The sequence below is a fragment of the Neltuma alba genome, unplaced genomic scaffold (assembly GCF_004799145.2).
Source record: "Neltuma alba isolate B1F8T4 unplaced genomic scaffold, ASM479914v2 tig00001505_pilon, whole genome shotgun sequence".
Taxonomy (NCBI): Eukaryota; Viridiplantae; Streptophyta; class Magnoliopsida; order Fabales; family Fabaceae; genus Neltuma; species Neltuma alba.
Genome location: NW_021632485.1, coordinates 3,426 through 20,047, shown reverse-complemented (window position 1 = coordinate 20,047; position 16,622 = coordinate 3,426). Strand labels below are relative to the sequence as shown.

The 16,622-nt window shown below is 33.9% G+C and overlaps 2 protein-coding genes and 1 pseudogene across 2 annotated transcripts; 1 reads left to right on the top strand and 2 right to left on the bottom strand.

Annotated features, from left to right (window-relative positions):
- The first annotated feature begins 1,724 nt into the window (after window positions 1-1,724).
- LOC114757818 (uncharacterized) lies at window positions 1,725-5,113 on the top strand. The gene is made up of 4 exons (XM_028946920.1): window positions 1,725-2,621; window positions 3,480-3,737; window positions 3,823-3,914; window positions 4,231-5,113. The coding sequence occupies exons 1-4, from the start codon at window positions 2,016-2,018 to the stop codon at window positions 4,958-4,960; spliced, it is 1,686 nt and encodes a 561-aa protein (XP_028802753.1). The 5' UTR covers window positions 1,725-2,015; the 3' UTR covers window positions 4,961-5,113.
- Window positions 5,114-5,630: 517 nt separating this feature from the next.
- On the bottom strand, window positions 5,631-9,556 carry LOC114757793 (protein UPSTREAM OF FLC-like). Its single transcript, XM_028946881.1, has 7 exons — window positions 9,543-9,556; window positions 8,888-9,055; window positions 8,565-8,634; window positions 8,078-8,190; window positions 7,282-7,903; window positions 6,549-6,650; window positions 5,631-5,916 (listed from the first exon to the last, which is right to left on the bottom strand). Exons 2-7 carry the CDS (start codon window positions 9,024-9,026, stop codon window positions 5,757-5,759), a joined length of 1,206 nt encoding a protein of 401 aa, XP_028802714.1. The 5' UTR covers window positions 9,027-9,055; window positions 9,543-9,556; the 3' UTR covers window positions 5,631-5,756.
- A 3,699-nt stretch (window positions 9,557-13,255) lies between these two features.
- On the bottom strand, window positions 13,256-13,982 carry LOC114757799 (probable galacturonosyltransferase-like 2; annotated as a pseudogene).
- Window positions 13,983-16,622: the final 2,640 nt, after the last annotated feature.

Below are 16,622 nucleotides of genomic sequence, written 5' to 3'. Positions count from 1 at the left end.
TTTATTTTCCCCCTAAATTCTTTAAATAAACTGAAGTTTTGAAGCAAATTTATCTTTAAAGAAATAGTAATGCGAATATATGTTCACACACACACACATGGGACCCAACATCTTCTAAAAATTTGTACATGTAACATGATTCTCAGTAGCGTAAAGGTTACTCAAAGACGAGGAAAGTTCCTAGTGAGTCGATAAGGCAGGCATGCAATTTCCATAGTACCATCTTTGGTGGGTCACCACATTAACCAACAATATGTAATATTTATTTGTTTTTAGTTTAATTATTTTTAAAGCAACTTTTTCCAAGTAATACGTTATGGTAACAGAGCAGATTGGAGAGTGTTTATTATTTATTAAGAAGCCATTTTTTCATGAAAAAGTTACTACTCTTTCTTTTTTTTGTGGGGACAAGCAATACTTGAAACGGTCCATAAACATGGACACCATCAATTTGTTGATTTTTTTTTTTAATGAGAAGGAGGGTGAAAACACCCTATTATTAAATTAAGAAAGCATATGGGAATTGATTCCAAGTATATCAATATGAACACCACCATCTAAATACAAATCAGAATGTTGTCGGACTCAGTAAGGGAATTAAAGCGTGTTAAAGTGTTAGCATAAATGTTAAAGACCTTGTAATCCAACCGTATTCATGCTCCTCTATAAATAGGAGGTGTTGGTTCAATCTTATTTATATAAAAAGGTGTCAGCATGATCATTATAAACTCTAGTAGAGACATTTGAAACAAATATCTCAAGGATAGAATTTTGAATGAGGAATTCTAATGCAGACCAAACTAAATTGAATTCATGAATAGTAGATAAATTAATTTCTTGAATAAGATTAGCAACATCGGATTCAATGACAAGATTCCTAATTCTTTTAGAGCAAACAATCCACAGGGCATGAAGAATTCCCAAGAAAAAACATAGATAGAAGAATCATTATAATCTCTAAACAGGCCAACAGAAGTAGCAACCTCATCTTGCTGATTTGAAGAGCCACCTACAGTAAGCTACCAACTTGAGAAAATGACTTTCCCTTCTTTTTTGCTTTAAAAAGTAAGCTTGGAACTTGAGGGTTGAGATCACACTTACACTCTTGTTAGAAAAATTAGACTGACAATAACTTTTAATGCCTTTAAAAAAAAAAAAAAAGAGGGTAAAAGCCAAAGGTTTAAAAATTTCTGAAACTGAATACAGTATTTGCATCTCTGCATGCATTGGCCAATGCTAATGCGGCTGCTGAGAGTGGCTGGTCCCCACAATATATATATTTTTCCTCATAAAAAATAAACAATAAATATTTGAAATTCCTTCATTCTATCCATTTATTTAAGCATTTCACAACAATCTCACTGCCTCAAACAATGCTCATCAGCTCTCACTTGTGACTTGCTGACCCCCGAGCCAGAAACCTCATCAAAATCTGTATGTGATAAAATACTCACTATAAAGCATTTCACTTTACTTATATTTTATAAAAATAAAATGAAAATTTATTAAAAAGCATTCAAAATTAAATATTCTATTATATTTAATGTAATTGTTTAGCTAATTACATACTAGAAGTTTATTGCACCGGGCATGGGTGACATACTTTATGATTCAAAAATTCCATGCTCAATAAAATATATTAATTAAAATACTAATTAGTTAAGGACTCCTACTCCATTCGCAGCTTTTTTAATATTTTGTGGGAGAGCCTCGTAGATTTTGTCCTTACTAGCTTTGTGGGCATAAACCTAAGAAACTGCGTCTTCTCTCTCCCTCTCTCTCCCCATATCTCTATGCTCTCGAACTTCAAATCGCCCAGTTACATCAAAAAAGACATCTTCCTTTGACACCTGTCGTCTTCCTCTGCCAAAGCTGCGACTTCTCCCATGTCACATTGAGATTCGACAGCGATTCTTTCTCCTCTCTCTTCAGTCTTCCCCTCTAATGCGCGGCTTCTTCTCACGTTCCAAAAGCAGTGTCTTCGAGGAAGGAGAACAGCTTCAACAAGCTATCCCATGGCGTCTCTTACTCCCGGGGTTCTGTCCAAGCTTCTGGAGAATGCGGGAAACAAAAATGTGAGGGTCACCGGCGAGCACCGTTCTGCTCTGCTTCAGGTGATTGAGATTGTGCCCTGTTTCGCTGGAGGGGACGATCCCTGGCAGAGCAGAGGGTACTTCCTTAAAGTATCCGACTCCAAGCACTCCGCGTACGTTTCTATTTCCGACGAGGACGTGGATTTGATTTACAGCGACAAGATCCAACTTGGTCAGTTCGTTTACGTTACTCGCCTCGACCTCGACTCTGCTTCCCCTGTTCCCGTTCTTTCCGGCTTGAAACCTGTTCCGAACAGAAGGCCCTGTGTTGGAAATCCTGTAGATTTGAACTCAAGTGACTCCCTTACTATTGGTTCAAATCTCGATTTCAGAAAACCAAAGAAAGGAAGCAAGAATGGAGTGAAGAAAATGGTGGGTGTTGTTAAGTCGAAAGAGGGTTCGCCATTGAAGAACAATGGTTTGGAGATGAGAAGGTTGAGCTTGGATTCGGCTAGAAGGGCTTGGGATCAGAGTCCAGGGACTCCCACTTCACGATTCAAATCGAAATCTACCTCGACTTCATCCAATGTGTGTTTCTTTGTCTTCCTTCTCTGCCTCGTCTTTTTGTCTGAAAAAAATGAAAACTTTTTCTTTTTCTCTTTTGCTTTCTCTGTTGGCATGGTGGTGCTGCTCTGTTTCTCCTTGGGAAAGTACTGCTTGAAGTAAAAGGTTTTGCTGTAACTTCGAGAATTACTTTCGCTATAGTGTTTAACCCCAAGGGGCTTCACTTATCATAAACATTTGTTTCAGATATTGCTATTGGTGATGATTGAGGGCCCTCACCACTCTCTTGCTTTTGAAAAGTTTATGTCCCTGGGGCCTTGTAAACAGATTATCGCAAGCTTTTAATGATGACTAGGTAAATTATATGAGAAAAATTATGCAAAAGAGAAAATGACTGAACGCATCATGAAGAGCATGCCAGACACAACTTTCTGTAGAACTCATCCTAGAAAATATTTTTATATATTCATAATTGATGATTTGTCTTACCCATTATTGGATCTACCCAAAAATCTCGGAGTCCAGTACCAAGTGAATTGACTGATGTAGCATTTCATCAATGTATGAGCTCAATATCTCTTCGATGTCTCTTTGTAGGTCCTTCGGTTGTTGTGTAATAATAGTGCTTGTTTTTGGCAAATGTTTTTATTAAAATTTTAGACGCTTACTTTCAAGTTCTTCTATAAATTTATGACATGTCAACGAACTATCTATGGTGTCAATTAAGTAGGTTGGATTGCACTAAATGTCCACTCGAGGTGCTCTTTTTTGAAGCTCTTATTAGCTATGATCTAACGAATTTACTTGAGTCTTGCCCTTGTTCTTTATCCCTGTCGTTTATTTGTAATTTTTGTGGAACTTATGGATCAGCTATTGCTGTAGGTGATTGACAAGAAGGCTTCTCTTAAAAATGATTCTCCACTCAAGCCTCCAACCCCAACTATCTCACCCTTAAAGAACAAAAATGAGAACTTTTCTCCAAAATTAACTAGTACGCCTCAGCCACAAAGTACTAGGTTATCGCCTTGTACGGGTAACGTTCGTGGCAATCTTGTTAAGGTGCCTCTCAATGTCAAGACTCAGTTTGATCCATCTACAACTTGGGATAGCCTTCCTCCTATTCTATGTAACCTTGGAAAGGTATGGGATCCAACTTCTTGTTGAGAACTACCATGTTTTAACTCCTTATGGTTCACATTTTGACTTCGGTTTCTTCACTTTCCAGAAAGTTGCAAGTCATAAGAACATTGCCTTTTTGGCTGCTGTACGTGCCCTTGAAGAAGCTTCAGCTTCAGATACTGTGATCCAATGCATGTGGTATGTTTTTGCATAATGCTTAGCCTCCTTTATGTGCTTCCTGCATATTATTGGGAAAATTGCATCTCTCTTGTCCTGTGACATGCATATTGACTACCCATGATACTTGTTTTTTAATATCCGGTTGTTTCACTTATTTCATGAGTGTATTCATTTTAAATTCACTTGCATGGTTGTCAGAATCATCTGTTTAAGTTGATATACGTGGGAGGAAATTTGTCACTTTGGCCTAACAATATTATTTGAATTTTCTTTGCTCCATCTTATTCTTGGTTCATAATTTCATCTACTACAATAACTAAGTTTACTTTGTCAGCGTCTTTACGGAACTCTGTCAGTCTTCTCAGACACTTTCTGCTGGATCACTTGTGGAAAAGTTCCTGGACCTTCATCTGAATTTGCAGAGGGCAAGAATGGTGCTTGATCCTTTACTAATGCTCACTCCTGAGAAAAAGCCAAGCGAAGATGTGTTGTGCAAAGCTCCCAGTAATAAGAATGCTGTGACTTGGGTACAAGCTGCCTTGCAAACTAATCTTTCCAAGTTCAATCTTTTCAGGACACAAGCAAAAGCAGAGTCTTTGAATGGTGAGAAATGTCATTATATTGTCATTGAAAATTCTCGTGATGAAATGAACACCGAAAACACTTCTCAGAGCAAGCAGAAGCCTACTACAACAGTTAAAAGAGTTCCTTCTTCGAAGAGGCATCTGCAAGTAGCCAAGAGCAAGGATGCCGAAAAGGTAGATCAAGGGAGAGAAAGCAGATTGAAAGAGGCAGCAAGTTTGGCCGAGAAACTACTCGTGGCTTCCCAGGAATGGTTTTTGAAGTATTTGGAGGATTCTTTGGATAGTGGATTTGGGTTAAGAAGTGAGGAAGGAAGAAGTGAGATAGCATGCCTTCTTGGACAGCTCAAGAAGGTGAATCACTGGTTAGATGCTTTGGTTGGCGGCGGAGACAAAGTTGACGGTAGGGTAGAAAACCTTAGGAAAAGTTTATATGGATTTCTGTTGGAGCGTGTTAATTCTGCCATTCCCTCTAGCAAGTAATAAGCAAATGTCCCAAAACCACACATACTGACATAGATACATAATATGGCGTGAAACAGCTTCTGCAACACGACCAATTATGTAGCGTATCCGATATGATACGGTGTCGCATTTAAAGAATTGGTTATTCATGAAGAGAACTTATTGGACAAATTGGAAATGGTGTTCTCATCTGACACACTGTTTACTTCTGACATCTGACACTAGTAGGTGATAGTGTTGAGTTTTCATCCGAGGATGCATCTCTATCCTTGTTTATACGGCTAATCTAATCTGATCTCTTCAGGCAACATATGTTTATGCCCAAGATATAAATATATATATATATTTTGCCCTGGAGCTGTACTCTGATCATGTGTGTAACTATTATTATTAATCTAAATTTATGTCAATCCATGTCAAACATACTTTAGCTGTTGTTTGGCTGTTGCCTGAATTATTCCCCCTATTTGCAATTATTTATTGTCCTGGTTTTCCCTTGCTTCCTGGCAAGCTGTGTGCTTAGTAAGTCAATTGAGGGGGTGTTTGATAACCATAAAAAGTATTTTTTAAAAATATTTTTTTGTAAATTAAGATAAACTCTTCCGTATATTTATTTTGTATATCGTAAAAATATTTTTAAAATTATGGTTTTGATTCCATTCAAATACTCTCCGAGTCCCATGCTAGATTTTGGAAGAGTGATTTGATTAATTTATTTATGTAAACTAAAGTTATCAAAGAATCTCTTGATATCATTGAGCACTGCCAAGTTTAAGATAAGAAGCTACAGGGAACATAGAAGCCAAGCACTATTTCATATTTTAAAAGGCAGGAAGCTTGTGGAATCTGTGTAGGAGGAAGTTGATGATCTGGGTGGTGCTGTCTTCTCAGCAGATTTTGACAAGGATTTCATTCCTCTGCATGACTTCATGTGCTTGTGCATTTTCTCTGGCCTGAACTTCTTCCCGCATTGCCTGCATCATCATATCCACTTCACAATTAATCATGCTTGTGCATTTAGTTGCTATTACATTATTCAAACATTCATCTAAAAAAAGTCAACTTGCTCGTTGATTCTGACTTTGATTAACTTATGCCACTTGTCAGATTCTGCAGGGAAGCAGTTTTGACTTGGTTTATTCTAGTTGTCATATGTTGTATCTTATATTACCTTCCACTAGTCAGTGGTTATCCTATTATACCCCACTAAAATCACCATAATTTTCAGTATAATTACTCGTTGACTGAATTTGATTTTTTTTTTTTTGGCACTCAAATCTGAGAACATATTTAATTTAATTTGAGTTATCGTTTCCGTCTGCCATAACATTCTCACCTTTAGAAGAAATGACTGTGTGACCTAACCAATAGCTCACAAAGTTTTAAGTTCTGAAAGTCATTATTTATCCAAGCATCAAGATAAAGTATATTTTGGGGATTTGAAATATCAAATATAAAAACATTGAATGCCTTGAGAAATGACTTATCTTTGAAGAACATAATTATCAACTCCCTTCTTTACCCCCCCAAAAAAAAATCTCAACTCCATCTTGCTGAAATGGTAATAGAAGAAAGACAAGAGAGGTCAACGAGTTTAGTCACTTACGAGCATGTTGGTCCACCAAATGGTTTTGGATGATTTTGAGTCATGAACTCGCCCGGCTTCTTCTTGTTCTTGTTTGTTTCGCCTCCATCATAGCTTCTTCTGCTAAAAACGAAGTTCAATGCATCAAATCACACAATTTCTCTTGTTACTAGGAGATAGTTACTTAAAACATTACAGTGTTTCATAAAATCAAGCACATGGTCCCACATCACTCATTTAAAAAACCTTGAAGCAAATAAATTAATACATAATTAAAAAAGCCTAATTGAACGCAAATATCTAAAATCAGTACACCATTCACAGAAGACATCCAATTGGCATTGTCTAGGTCTAGTGATCATTGATACCGATTTACAAGATCAGGAACTTATCTCGAAACAGACAAAACTTATGTACCAAGAGCTTCTTGTTTAGTTCTCTAATAAACATGATATGCCAAGCAAAAATTTAATAATGTTTTTATTTTATAAAAAACTGGGGAAATTTGGGGCAAAAGTCATTTATTGAAAGCTTTACTAGCAAGATGACCTATATTAGAATTCCGGTGCTGTGTATAAAATTTGCAAAGTACTACTACTTTCTCCGTATAAAAATTTATACATAGAAATTTATCATTTATAAATTTAGAAAAATTTATCAGATTTTTCTCACTAATAAAATTTTCAATCAGCATTTTCCCTCAATTTTCCCTCGAAATTGGACTTGAATTTTTTTTCATTTGAAATTTTCTCACCTGGCTCCATATTGCTGATGTTTCTGATGACTCCAGGAATTTGCAAAGCCCGTAGCTGATCCTCCCAATTTATCCCGTTTACAAATCTCAGAACTAAGTTCACCATTATTAGGCTTGTTTGATCCCTTTTTGTTCAACATGACTAGAACTGCATCGCTGACATCCGCATTCCCACAAGTGATCAAGTTGCGAAACACAAAAGAACCCCTAGTTGAATTGCTTCTGCACTTGTCAAAGGAGAATTTTGAAGAAGATGATGACGACGATGACGTAGAGAAGGATGAATCATCAGGCGCATCGGTTTTGTTATTGTTCACTATCTCATCTTCTGTCCTCTGTTTCCTACTTTTCCTGTTCAATAGATGTTGATACAAAGGAGGCAAAGTGTAATTCTCAGTCAGCCTCTCAGAGCTTTGTTCATCAGGGTTCTGTTCAAACTTCGAACAATCATATTCATCAGTTAAGGTTGACCTGTCTGATTCCTGGCTGATTTCTGATGATACTTTGCTGGGAGTATCTGTTGCAGATTGTGGGTATGTTTGAATCTTCGGTTCTTCTTTCAAACATTGTTGCTGCCTTGGAATGGAAGCTTTCTTATCAACAGCACCAAGTGAACCAGTTTCTGCGTAATCCAATACATTTTCATTTTTGGAAACACTATGGTTAGAAAATGCCTATGGAGGAAAAATTTTCTGGGTTTGCAAACATTATGGGTGGCCATACTTTATGTACAAATGGATTATAAATTAAAGTGAGGAAAGAGTAATTAATTGCAGTTTCAAGAGAAAGTACAGACCCAGTAGGGTGGGGCTGATTTGTGATCCTTTGAGGACGTATTCATTGTCAGAGATGGGGGTGATGAGGTCGTCATCTAACAAATCTTGCCAGACATAACCAGCCTTGTACCTCCTGCCAATCAATATTGGTCAGGTACAATTGATCGCTGAAATAGACAGTTGGATTGGTAGAGAAGAAAAAGAGAAACACAAGAGCCCCTATTTTGATCCTCCAAACATGGGTCCTATATCAGTTAGTTCGGGACAACTCACGAAAATAAATATGCACCAGTTCATTCTTCTGATGTGCAGAAACAATACCAGAGAATTATCAAAGGATAAAAGATTTTAGAGCAAAACTATATTTTGGCCTTCAAAAAATGATCCTAATATCAATTGTATTGGAGGACAATGATCCTCAATCACCTATAGAAGGCCAAAGGGAAGTAAGTGAAGAAAAAAAAACAGAAAATGGGCAAAAAAATTGAGATGGAGGTGGGATTGAACCTCTTATATGACCAAGCAAAAGCTTCTGGCAATTCCTTTCCTCTCAATTCACCAAGCCACCTCTTAATATCTGTTTGCCACAGAGAAAATAAATTTGAGAGACTCATCTTTTGACCTGATTGTTCATAATCCAGTAAGAAACAAGCAGATGAAGGTGAAACGAATGAGCAGACATCTTTTATGAGAGAATCAGGTGTGAGAAACTCAGTTTCCTTAAATATCAACCATAAGTTGAAAACCCAACAAGGCTATTTTCAGAAAACAGAGAAGGCTGAAATGAAATAAAAAACAGGGTGAAAACATGAACTAAAACAAAAAGCTACCTCGGAGATAGACTCCATTTCGAGCAAGATGGTGAACACGAATGAGATGAGGATGCTCAATACGACAGCCTGATCGACTGAGAAAGTAGATGATATGAAGTCTCCGAATCTCTCCTCCAGGAACTTTGGCTGCTTCCATGCCTGAGACCTCTCTTTTCTGTGTGTTTGCTGCAATATAACAAACACCCTCTAAACACAAAATCAAACTTCACGATTAACAATTAACCCCTTTTGCATCCATCCATTCAAAAATATAATATAAAAAAAACATAGAAAGCTGCTACGACAATATAGAACAACACCCTCAAGAGATCTTTGTCTCTGTGCCGGCCCGCTCTACAAAAAAAGTAGACGATGATAACAGAACAGAACATACCCTTCTTGTCTGATAAAAATATTCAATTCAATTCAATTCATTACTCTATGATGTGAATATAATGCAGGCCTGCTGTCTAAAACACAAGCGTGTCTGTGTTTTTATATGTGGAGGAGGGGGATGAGAGAGAGAGAGAGAGAGGCACTTGTCTGTATTTTAAGCAGAAAACAAGAACTATAATAATATTCTCTGAAAAAATAAAAGAAAAATGGGAATCATCGAGACAAGAGTTTAGTTCCCAAGTGTGATTGGAATATTACTACTGTGGAATGCAGTTACCTTTTCTCTCTACCTTTCTAGCAGAGAGAGAGAGAGAGGATTGACCAAGTTTTTGGAGGCTATGGAAGAGGGAGGAGGATGAGAAGGAGGAGGAGGGTGATAGATCATAGGATCATTATCTGATTTCTCGAGATTGAACGATGAATTCGTTAAATATATTAATTATAGTGTAATATATAGAACATGGCCAGCTTTTGACCGAACTTATCATTATTCCCTAAAAAGGTCATTTTAACTTTTTATTATTACTATTAGGTTTTTTTCCTCCCACCTTGATTACTATTAGCTTAATTAAAATCACGCTTTCTTCAAACGATTACGGGGTCGACCTTTTCTCTCTCTTGGGCAGATGTTTTAGTAAAGTCATTCTAATTTTGGTTTATTCGATTTAAAGTTGTTACTATATATAGAAAAATGCTAATATTTCTTTATAAGTTTTTTTTAAAACTTTTTAATGCAAATGTATGATTGTATCTCAGTAGCCTCACCCAAAAAAAAAAACCCCTAATTTGACACTTTTGTCCTAATCATTTTAATGATACACTTAATGATATTTGAATTAAAGGAGTTATAGCATTTGGACATGGATTAATATAAAATTATGACAACATGGAAAAGATCAAAACTAAATCTTCCATTCATTTCGTGATTCATCCAACGCAGCTTGTTCAAATGTATGTGATAATTTCTTTCTGTATTTTACATTGAAAAAATTGGTTGAATGGAAATTTTCTTATTCTCAATATATAATATAATTAAGTTCATAAAAGAAACAAATTAACTGCTTGTAATTAGCCAATATATTCCAGGCGCGATTAATTACATCAAATTATCAACATTAAAGATGTTATATTATGCTCGTGGTTTTGGCAACATTTTATGCATCATTTGCGTTGGCCAAAAGGTCAAATGAAAATACTTGGAAAAATATATAAATTTAGTATGAAATCATAAATTAGGGGATGAAATGGATTTCACCTAACTATTAATCAATAAGATATATCAAGTGAATTCTATTAATAAAAAATACATCGGATCACGAAGAAAACTAAGTTTAGAGTATATATTATTAAAAAATTGGATTTGAAATATTATAAGCTCTTAACTTTAATAATTTAAATGGGCATACATGAATACATGATCAACATTTAAGCCTTTATACATGAAAACTCAATTGAAGGAAATTTATCTAGACAGACAAATCATATGAAATAATACGTAGGTAAGCACAACACAATACATAGCAAAAATATTAACAAATATAGTTTTCGATGAGTATTTGGGAGATCAAATTATCCGTGAAGCACAATCATTTAAATTATTGAAGACTGAAATTTCACATAAGAAAAATAAGGGAAAAATAGTCCAACAAAATTATTTATTAGAGTGGCGTTTTGGTGCGTAAAGAGATCAAAGATCCCATTTTGGAATTGACCTGAGAGTTTAGGAGATCCATGACATTAGTTTTGTCTTTTGTTCCTTTGGTCCCTTCTACGTTCTATCTCCATATATATATCACATCAAAATTTAAAAAAAAAAACAAAAAAAGGGAAAGTTTTCATTGCCGGAAATTCATTCCTATACATTTATATCATTATCATGGTTGTCCTTCGGATCCACTTATTATAAAAACTTTTTTTATATGGACATTGTTATCAGTCATTTTTTTAAGTTGTCTAATAATTTTTTTATTTCCAAATGTCATTTTTAACATTTTATAACTAACTAAATAACCTCATAATATTTAGTTCCTCTATATTTAATGAGTGCCATTGAGCATAACTTTAAAAAAAATTAAAAGCATGAATTAATTTTTTTTAAAAATTAATTTCTATAAAATTATTAACGGTCTTTATATTACACAATAGAGAGCAAAAAATATTAGATATGCAATAAAATTATCATTGTATTATTTTTTTTTTATAAATCCATGTATAATATAAAAACTTGAATAAAGCCGTACAATTTTATAAGCCAAGTTCCCTCTTCAGCGCTGTTGCCGGCTTGCCGCCCTTCTCTACATTTCATCACTTGATGGTATTTTATATTTATATATATATATATATGGAAGCTTTTTGTGTCGTTAATTTATTTTTTTCATTTTTTTTATTTGCTAATTTTCGTTTTGCATATATAACCCTTCTTGAGGATTCATACTAGAGACTTTCCCATTTGGTTGTTTTTGTGTCGGTCCTCTAATTAACAACCATTGCGTTTTTTCGTTTGCTTGAGGTATTTTTTTTCATAGACCCATTCTCATTTTGTTAAAAGTAGTAATAGTAATTATAAAAGCTTAGGTTGTTGCTCTGGAGGTTGTTTAATTGGAGAGGAAAAGAAGTTTGATTTATCCTAGCAATATTCTAAAGTGTCTACCAAATGTCTGTTAAAATGCTTAAAAGAAAATAGTTGATAGTTAGCGAGTGATAGAATTTGATTAATGTGGCCAGAGTTTGGAATATTCTTTGAAAAGATTGGATTAAATTTGAGAAGGGTTGATAATTGTCATGGTTTTAGAGTTAAAAATATTGAGTGATTGGTTAGTTTGAACATCACAATCAAATTAAAGAGTTTGTTGATGGCTGATGAAATTGATGATTTTAAAGCGTTAAAATCTTGATTGATTAATTAATGCTCACCTCTTGAAGAAATTTGACTCTCTAGTTTGTAAGACCATGCTGTAGTTTTAACAAAGGATATATTGACGGCAAAATCATTTAATATTTGTTGGAGTAATTGTTTAAATAAATGTACACATGACTTATGTGACCATAATAATACACTGGCACAAAAATTTAAGAGAAATCCTCATTAAAAAAAAAGAAAAAACAAATTAAATTAATTTTTTATATTCATTTAAAATTATAACTAGCGTGAAAATTAAATGTCATCTCTATGTTGGCATTATATATATATATATATATAGAGTAGACACTGAAACTATTGATTTTTTGTCATTTTTTCTAGATCACCACCAAAATGAAGCAGGAATACAAATTTAACAAATGTGAAAATTAGTATTTCAGCCTAGTAACTATTAAACTAAGGTCTAGGCTTTAAAAAGTAAAATTAAAGGCAAATAGGATAGTTACTTTAGCCAGATGTAGGAGATGTTCACTTATGCCTAGAATATAGTAGGTCAGATAGAACCTTCTAAAGGTAGAGAAATATTTGTTGTTAAAGAATTTAGAAAATTTTGCTGCGTGGCGTGAGGAAGACAATTCAACAACCTTTTCAATTTAAAGCATTGGTCAATTTAGAGGTCAACCAAAAAATATTTCAAGTTAATTGGTATTTGATGTTATATATGTGTCGTTCATTCCTATAATTTCATACAAGGAATTAAAAAAGCCACCCTAATAAATGCTTGCGTGCGCAAAAACAGAAGTACGGCCAACAAGTTATTCAAACAACACATGCACATCCAACAAATTAAAGATTTTATAATCATACAATTTGTTTATAAATTGTGGAAATAGAGATGTAATGAATTTTTTTGTCAAATGGAACTTATTGTGTCAATTTTTCTTCATTTATATGACCAAGACATTGTATTGTTGGAGATATTTGTGTTTCACACAAAATATAAAAGTTCCAAAAATATAATCAAATTAAAATTTTAAAAGGGTTAAGGTACGCTCAGCACCTCGAACTATTTTCTCAAGTACGTTCAGTATCGTAAAGTAAATTTTGGTGTACTCAGTGTTCTAAAGTAATTAAAACAGTATAGCCACGTCCCAAGCTAACAGAACCGTTTTGTTTGCTGTTAACCCCTCAAAGTTGACTCCCTCTCTCCCTTCATTCTCAATCCCTTGTACCAGAATGATGTTTCCTGCGAACACCAGCAAGAATGCTGGCAATGATCCCAGCTCGTAGATCCACGTTCTCTTCTGTAGCTCCATCCACTCCTCAATCTTCCTTGTGTAATCCCCCCCTCGCCATCGCTCTAGATCGATCACAGTCGAAATAAAAAGCCCTCCGACCGGCAAAACATGAGCGACAGAGACGGGTTTGACCAAAATGACAACGTGAAGTAGTAGGTGAAATTGGCGTTGCAGTACTCTGGTGTGGCGAGGACGAAATCGAAGCCAAGCAGCATTATAGTGTGCTTGGTGATGTCGTTCATGAGGACCAAGTCGGAGTCCAGGTAGATGACTTTGCAGATGGACGGTGATAGGATGTTGGCGAGGTAGTTGTGACTGTAGCTGAGAGGACTGTCCAATGCAGAGCTTATGGAGGAGGAGATGAGGCCGGAGACGGAGGTATCATCAAAGGGGTAGATTCCAAAACGAAGGCAAGAGAAGAAAGTAGAGAGAGTGTGGTTGAGGATGGAGAAGGAGGAAGGCTTAGAGGCGGCAAAGATGAAATAAAAGACGATGCTGTGGAACAAGAGGAGTGTTGGAGGATGGCAAAGATGACAGCCATGGAACCTCGAAGGGTCAACTTTGAGAATAGAGAGAGAGAGAGGGTCAAATTTGAGATAACGGTTAACCAAAAGTGTTCTGTTAGCCTAGGATATGGGTGTACCTTTTTAATTACTTTAGAATACTAAGTACATCAAAAATTACTTTATAACACCGGACGCACCTATGAAAATAATTTGGGATGCCGAACTCACCTTAACCCATTTAAAATAATCCTTGATAAAGTTCAATTAATTAAAAAAGATTATTTGGTTAGTTGGGAGGTCATTTAAGATAGTTGAGGAATATCAAAGAAAAGGACATTTAGGAGGGAAAAAGGTTAGTTGGCTAAAAAAAAAAAGAAGGGTAAAAAAAAAAGGTTCAGGCAAAAGGACCATATCTTAGGGGGTTTAGATGAGATAGTCAACAACATGGTTTGGAGAATATCTTCTGAAAGAATATATTTTGAAAAAATAGATTTCTGAAAAAGTGATTCTGATAAAGTGAGAGTAGTATTGGATAGTTATTAGAAGTGCTTTTTATATGTATAAATTACTAAAAAGGACATAAGTTTAAATAATAATTACATATAAGATATATTTCATAATATATGTTTATTTGAAGTAAATAAATAATATTAATAAAATATACCTTACGTATATATATTAATAAAATAAATAAATATGTTTTTTTGCAAAATAATTTAATAAAGTAATTAAATATGTATATATATTAATAAATAATATATAGTAATAAAATAATTAAAAATGTATATATATTAATAAAATAACTAAATATGTTTTTCGTAAAATAATTTGTCATCGGTGGCGACAAATTTCAGAATGGGAGGAGAGAGAATTTTGTTTTCCACCGTTGAAGCCTCTCTAACAGGAGCAATTATTATTTCAACAAGCATATTTCTCCACAATCCATAATTTGCCAACTTATACGAAAACCATGGTTTGGCTGGGTCAAAACTATGATTTTCGTAAAAACTTTGGTTTTCCAAAAAATAAAAGGGTGTTTGGCAAATTTTTTTTCAAACCATGGTTTGGAAAAAAAACCCAAACACCCCCTTAACACCATACCCAATCACCATACGAAATAATCTATAAAAAAGCACCGGTATATAAAAATTACCAATATTCCAATTATAATAGAACTTATTGAAAAATTCTTGCATTATTGTTTCACTTCATCACATTTGGTGAACGCACGTAGTGGATCCTTGGAGTTTGAATTTGGTGAAACTCACATTAATTGTTTTTATTTTTTTTCCCTTTCTTCGGGAAAAAAATAGTCATGTGAAGTTAAGAAGGCTTTTCCTTTGGCCAACAGAAATAATATTTATATACAGATACACACACGTATATGTATTTTATAAGGTAGGGAGGTTGATTTCACCAACTTTAAGGAAGGCTGGTTTTTCTTGTTGGACGGTTTCTGTGCATGTGAGATTTCATAATTTAGTATGTAGGAAATAAGACAATGTGAGATTCTAACATAGTTTTTCATCACATAATTATTTTTCATAATCGAAAGGAATGAAATTTATTGTGCATTATGAAAAAAAAAGGTTGAAAATTCTAACAGGAGAATTGGATTTAGTTTGCTTTACAAATTAATTATTTCCAAAGATTCTCTTTATTTTTTCTTTTTGGTAATACAAAGATTCTCTTTATTATCTTACTAGACATCATTTAATAAAATATTTTTTTCATTCTTAATAATGTATAACAAACATTTATAGCTTTTTCATCCCAAGTTCCATTACATTAATAGTTAATACTCCTCCGATCCTTAATATAAGACCTAATTATTGAGTTAATTTTGATCCTAAATATAAGATCTATTTATCATATTTATCAATTTTTTCTAAATTACTCCTATGGATCTCCCTCACCATAATCAAGTAGAAGAGGGAGAGAGAATATTAAAAAAGATGATTATAATGTTTTAAAAAAACATATTATATTTTTTATAATTAACTAACTTACGTAACTTTCTTAATCTAATCAAATTAATTAAATAGATTTTATATTAAGGATCGGACGAGTATAATGTTACCTGTATATTTGATTAATTCTCAAATGTGGATTATATTTAACCCAATTGTAGTTGCAGCAGTTGCCTCTTCCTACCCAACTACAAGGAATATAAATACGATCTTAATATCCATTTAAATATAAATAATGTCTCCTTACATGTATTATGCCTTTTTTAATTAGCTAGTATATAGTAATGCATTTTTAATATATTGGTGGGTCAAGTTTGGCATTCTTTTTATCAATTTAGAATTTAATATATATAATATATAGTTGTGTTTTGATTTATAGTTATATATTATAACTATCACTTAACAACTTGTAGATTACATTTGGCAAATTAATTGTCGGTTGATGCTGTTGTATTTCTTTTAATAACAAACCATTGGATATATGTGTTATTACCTCCGGTCCTTAATATAAAACCTTATTTGATTTTATTTTGATTCCAAATATAAGACCCTAATCTACTTTGTCTTTCATATTTATGTATTTTTTCTTAAAGTAGTCGTTCTAACAATGGTAGTTCTAGCCAAGACATTTGATTAGCAAAAATATTTTAGGAAAAACAACACATATTTATTACAAATAACTAACTTAACTTCTTTTTTTTAATCTCTTCAAATTAGTCAACT